Source organism: Lactuca sativa, chromosome 8 (assembly GCF_002870075.4).
Source record: "Lactuca sativa cultivar Salinas chromosome 8, Lsat_Salinas_v11, whole genome shotgun sequence".
Classification (NCBI taxonomy): Eukaryota; Viridiplantae; Streptophyta; class Magnoliopsida; order Asterales; family Asteraceae; genus Lactuca; species Lactuca sativa.
The window spans coordinates 303291471-303301812 of NC_056630.2; the positions used below are offsets into that span (position 1 = coordinate 303291471).

Here is a 10342-nt window from a genome sequence, read left to right on the forward strand (position 1 = left end):
ATACAAGATCTGGAGAGAGAGAGAGAGAGAGGGGTGGGACCCTTTAATATTAAATAATTATATTTTTTCTTTTTTAAAAAAAAAATAAGGTAAAACTTCATAAATGGTCCCTGTGGAAGTGAAATGACAGAATTGCCCTTCACTTAATGGCCAAAAGCTAACGGAGTTAGCGAAAAGGACCAAATGTAAAAAGTTTTGAAACCACAGGGACCATTTGTGATATTTTTTAAACTTATGGACTAAACTTGATATTTTCGAAAACCACAGGGACCATTTTTGAAGTTTTGTCTATATTTTGACGTTTGCAGTCTTACAAAAACCAAATAGTCTATGTGAAAACAGACACAAATATCTTTTTGCCCATAGACATAAATACTAAAAAAAATGTTAGAAACACCAACATCACCTAAACGAGTCTAAAGGAGAATTCATGTCTTGGCTAATGAAATGTTATAAACTTTGACTTTTTATGCAGTAACACCACCTAAAGGGGAATTCACAATAAACTGACTTTTTATGCTAATAATTTTATAATAATATCAGATATATTAATGATTTATAAAATTGAAATTTGACATAAGTTACAAAATAAACCCAAAATGTCAAAATATTCTACTTTAAAATTTATCTTTCAGCTCGTTAAATAACTACTTAAAAATTATATTTTAAAATCTCATTATCATATTTGTGTAAGAGAGTGTTTGATATGTCTTTTACTGATAAGACTTTGAGTCTAATTCGGTTAGATTCAAATGTTTGATATAACAATTAATCGAGTCTGACTCGATGCTATAGTCTCTACTCTCTAATATGCTTTTTACTGAATTGATAAAAAACTAAACCGGACTTAATAATAAGATATTAAATCAATCAAATCACTACAACTATCAAGAAACTCTTTATATTTTAAATTATATCACAAATCATAAAAATGAATGTATCATATTTAACTCCTTATATTTTAAATTATATCACAGATCATAAAAATGAATGTATCATATTTTATTTTACTTTTCTTATCTGGTGCCTCTGAACATGAAGCATCCTAGGTAGTGCCCACTGCCAAATTTGATATTTAGAAATTGACGCATAAATAAATGAATATATAAATTAAAAATATTAGGAGTAGATATATTATAATTTTAAATTGTATTATTTTAATACCGAGACATCTCTGAAGCATCCTTGTATTACGCAAAATAAATTCTTTGAATTATTTTGGCATATTTTAGAGCCAATAATTAAAATTAAGAATAAAGAAGTAAATTGTAGAGAAGACTAAGGAATTCGGAAATTATTGGGTTTGTTATTAAGAACTAAAAACATAATATGTAGACGTGCATTATGGTGGCTATTTTCTACAACTAATAAGTATATAATTATATGTATATACACAAATATCCGTGTTTACGTCGAGGTGTAAATAATAAACAAGTATATTAATAAAGAACTATGTAACTTGACTTATACTCAGACAATCGATCACCAAAAAAGTAAATAAAATTATTAAAATCACAAAGACATTTTGTGGTTGCTAAGCCTCACAAAAATTTCAAAATACATATGTATTGATTTTATTATCTAAAATGTATACATTATCTTTTAACAAGTTAAACAAATAGAAAATGGCTACAAATATATTGAGATGACCATGTCATTATTAGCTACGTAGTTTTTTTCCAATGATATCCAATATATATATATATATATATATATATATATATATATATATATATATATATATATATATATATATATATATATATATATATATATATATATATATATAAAGTGAATATACCTAACAACCTTATATAAGTTTAGGTACCTAACCTCATCAAACTATGTCATTTTGTATTAAATTATTATTGCAATCATCCAAGTTCTTAAATTTCATCCCTAAACTTGATTTACTTCAAAAAAATTTGGAAATTCATCATTATATTTCTCCTACATCCTTTCATTTGTAGCGGTAGGATATGAAGCCCATTAGGTGGTATTCGATAGAAAAATGTGATATAAAAGAAAGATATTGGTGAAAGTCCAAAGATTTTGGAAGTAATCAAGTTATGGGGTTGAAGTTTAAGAACCTTAGGCAATTACAATGTAAATATGATACAAATCGATGTAGTATTATAGAGTTAGGTACCTAAGCTTATATAAGGTTGTTATATATATATATATATATATATATATATATATATATATATATATATATATATATATATATATATATATATATATATATATATATATATATATGGTTAAGTTCAAATGAGAACATTATTTAATGTAAAAACGTGAGAACACTATTTTATGTTACTATTCTGTTATGAATTTTGTACATACAACGATATGACATTATTCATCAATAAATATACGAACAATCACACATTAATATTCACATTAAAATTTGGTATGTACAGCTTTATGACATTATTCATCACCGAATATATAAACAATCACATATTTAACATTCATATTAGAATTTACTAAATTACTACACACACACACACACACACACATATATATATATATATATATATATATATATATAATATATATATATATATATATATATATATATATATATATATATAATTTTTATAGTAGATTAGCAATATAAAATTGAATATATTCATATTATAATTACTACAATAGTATACATATTAAATTCATAGTAGAATAGTAACATAAAGTAATGTTCTTACGTTCTCACATTAAATAGTATTTTCATTTGAACTTAACCCTATATATATATATATATATATATATATATATATATATATATATATATATATATATATATATATATATATATATATATATATATATATATATATATATAACTAATAAAACAAAAATGTTCACAAATCAACATACCCACCATAAACACTCTAAAATGAAGTTGACTTTTAGAGTGTAATTATGTTTGAATCCTCACAAACTTCGGTTTTGGATAACCTGCTACCATGAACACTCAATTTGTTTCCGTGTTTCAGCAAATAAAAGAAAATAAAAACAAAGGAAATAAGTAGAGAGAGAGAGAGAGAGAGAGAGAGAGAGAGAGAGAGAGAGAGAGAGAGAGAGAGAGAGAGAGAGAGAGAGAGAGAGAAAAAAAAATTTGTATTTTATGTTGTTGAGTTGGACAAAAATAATTTTTTTTCTTTCTCTTTAAAACCTTCCAAATTAAAAGGGAAAATTATCCTTCCAACTTTTTTCATTAAAAAACTTAGAAATACCATTTTTTTTTTTCCTTTCTTTTTTATTTCCATCAATTTCGCTCATTTCCTTTTCTAACTTTTTTTCATTTTCATTAAAAAACTTAGGGATACCAAATATGTTCCTTTCCTTTTTATTTCCATCAATTTCGTTCATTTCTTCATTAAGTTGAACTCGAAACAAACTGTAAAATAAAGTTAACACAGTTTTTTGAAACCTAATTTATTTTACCCCATAACAAGAAGTTACTGTTTTAAATCTCAACCCACATATTTTACCGGTTTAATATGTTCAAATGTTCGTAAGTTGATTGACTTTTAATAAAACCACTTCTTATTTCAAGTCAGCAAAAAGAATGGTCTTATATTTCGGGCCAATATTCCCACCAAGGAAATTCATTCATTTCCGGTCCAAAAAATATAGGTTGCCTATCGGCCAAATCAGGCCTAACAAGTTAAATACTAATCCACCAATCTTTTCTTCTCTTCCTTTTTTGGGTTATTTTTTTTATATCTGACATCATATGTAGTTTTAAATTATATAAAGACCGAATGCCAAATATAGCTATTTTTCGTAAAAGTTTTCTTAAAATTATCAAAAAAAAAAAAAAATAGAGATTTTTGATGAATATACTAATACCATGCATTTCGCAGGCACCCCACAAAATACTTATGGGAAGTGCAAAATGAGCCAAACACGATGCCGTTTTAACATTTTGCAATTGTCCAAAATGGGAATGTCCACTGTCAGATGAGCTGAATGAGGAAAATGTGTATTCACTATTCACATAAGTTTTTAAAATTTCGTGTTTTTGATTATTTAAAAGTTTTTCCTATGCAAATACTTCATATTCGCATATATAGCTTTTCATCTTATGCAAATACTTCATAATATAGTCATTTGTTTAAATCCTAGATGACAAGTTTAACAGTTTCTTCAAAAATACCAACTTTCACAAACAAAAAATAGTTAGATTTTTTCGAAAAAGAAATAGCAATGATTATAGTAATAAATATTTGAAGTCTATCCAAAGACCTAAAATACTACAACAAAAATGAAAAAGTTCATTAAAAAAAAATATACTATTCAATATTTGCATAAAAGGGCAATAACATAAACTCCCTACAACAAAAAATTTCCCTAAACCTTTTTCTCGTTCAAAACTCTGTAATATCATATCATATACTCCTATTCCCCTTTAACCATATGATTCAAAACGACATGAAACCATTTAAAAAAAATAAAATAAAATAAATAAATAAAAACAGATTACAAGATATTATGCATTGAAGCTGATTCACGTCCTCTTGATCTTTGAAAAAGTTCCTGTTTCTGAAAAATACGTGCTCTGTGTTCCACTCCCAAGTCTATTAGCATCTGCTTGTGGATCTATAAGATCAATCCCCTAAAAAAAAAAAACAAATATTCAATTATAAGTTATTCTTATAATTTATAACAATAAGATGATTTAGGGTCAAAAAGGGAAATAAACCAAAAACCTGAACAGGTGTGAAAGCTAAACTTGACGTCAATCCAGAGGTAGCCCCACCACTACTATATTGTTTATCTTTGCCCCTTAACAAAATTTCAAAATCAAACATATCCATAACAAATTAACATTACACAATTTTCAAGAAAAAAAAAATGAAAATGAAATAATTAAAATTTAAAAATAAAAAAATTACTTTTTAGCAACTTTAGCAGCGAGTTTGCTTTGACCAACTGAAACACGAAGCTTTCCGTTTCCAGCTTGACCAAGCATACCGTATCCTTCTCCTAGTCCATCACCTGTTATGAAATAAAATAGTATCCAACTTTAATTTTAAAAAAAAATTAAAAAATTAAAAAAAATAGAATGTGTATGTTAAAGATAGGGTGAGGTGAGGGTGAAATTATTTTAATAAAATATTTTTACCTAATGAGCTCTCTTCAGGCACTCCAAATTGCATTCTGTTTGCCAGTTTCCTCATGTCTGTAATCGCATATCTGTTAAAGTGTAAAAAAAAAATAAGTAAATAATGATAATAAAGAAAGGATGAAGAAGAAAACAGCAAAACTAGGTCTTCTATCTTGTGATAAAATATAAATGCAATGTTATTTCACAATATATATATATATATACAAAACCATGCAAAAATAGAAAATGTAAAATTCTTAAAAGAAATCATAATTTAAATAAAATTAAAATACGTCTAAATGATGATATTTTAGGTGTGTATCTTTTTAAAACACAAAAATATTAAAAGACATATATGTCGGGTGGTTTGCGAAAAAGAAGAATAATGTAGGGACTATTTCTGTAAAATGGATGATTATGAGGTGAAAAGTACCAACATACAAAAAGTCTAGGCACCAAACTTGCAAACATAAGAAACTTTTGTGGCCAAAATTTGAAATAAGATACTTTTTGTGGCAAACTGGATGATTAGGGGGGTGGAAACTGGAAAGTGCCAACATACAAAAGTTTAGGGACTAAATTTGCAAAAATACGAAACTTTCACGGCCAAAATTTGAAATAAGAAACTTTTTGTGGCAAACTGGATGATTAGGGGGTGGAAACTGGAAAGTACCAAAATATACAAAAGTTTAGGGACCAAATTTGAAAACAAACGAAACTTTTGTAGCCAAAATTTGAAATAAGAAACTTTTGTGGCCAAAGTCTCAAATCACAAAAGAAAGTTTTGTGGCTAAAGTTTGAAATAAGAAACCTTTGTGGCCAAAGTCTAAAACCACAAAAGTATACTATTTATTAAAAGTTCATCTTTCATATATATATAGTAGGAGTAAATTACATGAATGGTCCCTATGGTTTGGGGTAATTTGTACGCTTGGTCCCTAATTTATTTTTTTAACTCGGAAGGTCCCTACTGTTTGTTTTTGTTGCACGCTTGGTCCTGTCTTACCTACAAAGAATATTTTGCCCTTGTTTTTTTAATTTATTTAAATAAGGTGGGGCAGATAAGGTAAGATGAGGTGGAAATTGGTTTAGGGGTGTGTTTATTTAAATAAATTAAAGAATCAAGGACAAAATAGTCTTTTTAGGTAAGACAGGACCAAGCACGCAACAAAAACAAACAGTACGGACCTTACGAGTTAAAAAAATAAAAGCTGATTAAAACCCAAATCAGCTTATACTAAAACACTAAATAAAATTACTCACCTCTCTTTCATTTTCCTCAATCGTCTCCCACCTCTTTTCTTTTTAGGTTCAGAATCCGGAACAGGAAGTGGCTTAGGTTGCTTAGCTGGCGGTGGTTCTTGCCATTTTTCAATCTTCTTCCTAATCTCTTCCCTATACATTCTCCCTTGTTTCCCAGACGGGTCCCCCCTAATCGAGTCAACTCGCGCAGCAAGCGTTGACTTTGCAGCCAAAAGTCTACAAGCCCTCATCTTTAACCCTGGAGGCGTTGTCTGAAAAACCTCCGTTTGCTCAATATACCCAACTCTAAACTGAGAAGTAGCAGTTGAAAATCCCGCCAAATTCTTCTTTTTAGCACCCAAAAGCTGCACATTACAAGCTGGCATTTTCGCAAGTGATGTCAGCCCGCCAGCTGTCCCCATCAGTTTCGCAGCAACTGCACTTCCAACAATCGCGGAAAGATTCGGTGCGATATAACCCATTCTACTCTCTACAAAATCTAGAACTTTCTTTTTTGAAGCGTCTAATGTAAGGGCACGATCGCATGCTTCGATTGTTTTTTGGAGGGTATTTTCGGGAAGTGGCTTCCCACTTGTGGTGGAGGCTGTGACTGAAACAACCATGATTATGGCTGAAGGGAGAAGACCTTCTAAGTCAACTAGGGTTAAGTCAACTTCATTTCCGATTTTTTTGACTACACGTGCGTAATCGATTGGGTGATGAACAAGGGATTCGAGTTCGGGAAATTTTAATCGGTATTTATCGCGTATAAAATTGTGGATTATGACGATTTCGTTTTCTATGTCGACTGATAATGTGTTGCATTCGACTATTAGTTGGTATTCTGGATCGTCTTCTAGAACCATGGATTGGTTTGACATGTTTGATCCTTTTTCAAGGGCATTTTCGACTTTTTTCATGATGTCTGTGTAACGTTGTGTTTTTTGTAGCTTTGAGACATTGTCTAAGTCATCGTACTTGAGGGCTTCTATATCGGCTATGTCTTTATTCACATCTTCTTCCATGTTTTCTGCATCCACGTTTTCTTCATCCTGTTGAATACAAAATAAATTATAAATAAACAAGAGTTTTAACTTTTAACTTTTACATGACATTAAGATAAAAAATATATATATATTTATGTTCACCAGGTTCTCATTATCGTTGTCGGATAGATCCTCAAGATCTGCAAGAAAAGAATCTTCAAGGTTTGCCTGGAAAAAAAAAAGAATAAATTTCTGTTATGAACAGATTAAGATTTTCCTGTTATGTTTCCACTCTATTTGATTCAAGCTGTAATCATAAGTGGAAGCACATATTGTTGCTCATTGAATGTAGATTAAACCAAGAAACACACAAGGAATTGCGTACATAAAGATTAAAAGGCATGAAAAAATGAATAAGAGTGTTTCAGAGAATCCATACCATTATTTTGTGGAGAGCTGTAGCTCAGATATGAGAAACAAAGGCAGAAACTTGGATACTTGAAGTGTTCTTCTTCAGTCTATCTACAATTAAATGCATAAAACTGTAAATAGTAGAAAGAATCACCACTCAATAGTCGATTCCCTTTACAATTCGAAGGTAAAGCAATATCTTTAGTGGAATGTGAGGAGGATTTGAAACGAGAAATAATACATAATTAAAGTAACCTAAATCAAAAGATTTGGTATTCACAATTTCAATTCCATCGAACAATCTAGGGTTTCAACATTCAATTCTTGAAATAGTCCTAACCAATAAAAACTGAAAACTTACATATACGATACAACTTGAAAAGAGGTGAAGCGATTGACGGAAGTGGAACACGGAGCAACGATCGTGAATCGTCCCGGCAAGAAGAGACGGCTAGAGTTCTGTTATCTCGACTGGTTGGGGTGGAAGCGAATGAGTTACCTTGCTTCTTTTACGATTTTCCATTTATATATTACTATATTTTAAAGATTCAAAAGACAAAACCGTAAATTTATGGTTTGCAAAAAAATATCTGGATAGAGTCCAAAAAGTTTTTAATTTGCATAAAGGTCCAAAATCAAAGTTTTTCTGGGTTTTTAGTCCTAAATTTAGAAAATTTTTGTATTTTTGGTCCATGGAACACTTGAATTGACTGTTTTGCCCTTTAAATTTCTTTTTTGTATTTTTTATATTTTTCTTTTATAAATATTAATGCAAAAAAAGAAATTAAGTTGGCTCACCCATCTCCCATCTCTCTCTCTCTCTCTCTCTCTCTCTCTCTCTCTCTCTCTCTCTCTCTCTCTCTCTCTCTCTCTCTCTCTCTCTCTCTCTCTCTCTCTCTCTCTCTCTCTCTCTCTCTCTCTCTCTCTCTCTCTCTCTCTCTCTCTCTCTCTCTCTCCGGAGCCATCCCCCTTCTTTCTCTTCCTCCTCCTCCTTCTCCTCCCCTTCCTCCCCCCTCTCTCTCTCTGTCTGTCTCTCTCTCTCTAAACATAAACACACCTGCAACTCCAAATACACACACACAGGGAACTCAAACACATACCAACATCAAACCTATCACAAAATCCATAATAAAAATGAACTGTAAACATTGATTACTATAAAAAAAATAACTCCGGTCTTTCAAAATTAATATCGATGCTCCATCAAAACTTCATCTCAAATCAGAAACAGAATTATTCAACATACTAATTCAATCAAAAAATCGTTTAACATATTTAACCCACAATAATCCAACACAAATATCATCCCAACATGTAGAGATGCACACAAAAACCGGTTTCACTATTCAAAACCGGATCCAATCCGAAACCGGATTTGGTCAAAATTGGTTTTGACCAAACCGGATCGGATCGGATTCAAAACCGGATTTTCAATCGGATCATAATCCTACATTTCAAATCGGATTTGATACCGGATCGTAAACCGGATTTGCTAAAAAAACCGGATCCGCTAAAAACCGAATCCAAATCCGTCCCAAAATCCGCTTAAAACCCACTAAAACCGGTTTAAACCGGATTAGAATTGGATTCGGATTTTGAACGGATCCGGATTAGATTTTGATTGGATTCGGATCGGATTTTGACCGGATCGGATTCTTGATGACGTAAGCGAAACCGGATCGGATTCGGGTTTTGTGCATCTCTACCAACATGGAATCAACTGAAATTTGAAAAAAATACCCAAGAACACTTCAATGGAGAAAATCTTAAAAATTGGAACAAACCATAAAAATCCCATAATCAAAAACTACATCCCTAAAAACATGTCAGAGTTTCAAGATTTCTGAAAAGTATTGTCATAAGTATCATTCTGATTACTTAGAAGAAGAAAATGACGAACCTGTAGGCAAAGAACTCTTGAACATATTTTCTTTTAAACTTCAACCCTAAGATAATCAGATTAAAGCGAGTTACAAGAGTTCTGATGTTGGATTCGATCGTATTATCATCTAGGGTTTAGGAAATTGGTTTTGTTCTTTGTACTCTAGCCTGGGGATATGGAATTGATCTTGAAATTGGGAATGTAAGATGAGCAGGAGAAAGATGAGTTGTTGCAGATTTAATTGGGAACTAAGGATGAACAAGGAGCGAGTCGATGTGCTTCTTTCATCATGTGTGTGAGTGTGTGAGGGATAGAGGGTTCTACCGACGGTGGGTATAAAGAGGGGGTGATAGTGGTGGTGGTGAAATTAGGATGTTGAACCAAACTCCGGCAAGGCCGTTGTTTCCTCCGGCGAGGTCTTTGTTTACTCCGGGGAATCTGTTGTCAAACAAGTAAAGAGTCTTGAGACTCTGGCAGCTCCCAAGCTCACCTGGGATTTTTATGATGAGGAGTTTAAAATCAAGTCTTGGAGGTTTTCAAGGTTGCCAATGGAAGACGGGATTGGGATGAGAAGTTCTTCGGGTGTGTGTGTCTGTGTGTGTGTGTGAGAGAGAGAGAGAGAGGTTGAGGTAAGTGGGTGGGTGGGGTATAATTATTTTCTTTTCTTTTTATTTTTAAATTAAAATAGTATTTTAATAATTA

General features: G+C 31.1%; 1 protein-coding gene across 2 annotated transcripts; it reads right to left on the bottom strand.

The window, feature by feature from the left end:
- Window positions 1–4263: 4263 nt before the first annotated feature.
- LOC111913699 (U4/U6 small nuclear ribonucleoprotein Prp31 homolog) lies at window positions 4264–8278 on the bottom strand. Of its 2 annotated transcripts, none has more exons than XM_023909412.3 (8): window positions 8120–8278; window positions 7787–7869; window positions 7510–7575; window positions 6383–7413; window positions 5138–5208; window positions 4908–5010; window positions 4722–4797; window positions 4264–4627 (listed from the first exon to the last, which is right to left on the bottom strand). In XM_023909412.3, the coding sequence occupies exons 2-8, from the start codon at window positions 7787–7789 to the stop codon at window positions 4520–4522; spliced, it is 1458 nt and encodes a 485-aa protein (XP_023765180.1). In that variant the 5' UTR covers window positions 7790–7869; window positions 8120–8278; the 3' UTR covers window positions 4264–4519. The 2 variants fall into 2 exon arrangements, with proteins under 2 accessions (XP_023765180.1, XP_023765181.1); XM_023909413.3 differs by having other exon boundaries at window positions 7787–7865; window positions 8120–8273.
- Window positions 8279–10342: the final 2064 nt, after the last annotated feature.

Bases quoted from the DNA above. Each gene is read 5' to 3' on its own strand.
- LOC111913699 (XM_023909412.3), bottom strand. The intron at 5,209-6,382 runs GTGAGTAATTTT...ACACTTTAACAG, and splicing joins TTGAGGAAAATGAAAGAGAG to ATATGCGATTACAGACATGA. The intron at 4,628-4,721 runs GTTTTTGGTTTA...TTTTTTTTTTAG, and splicing joins TAGCTTTCACACCTGTTCAG to GGGATTGATCTTATAGATCC.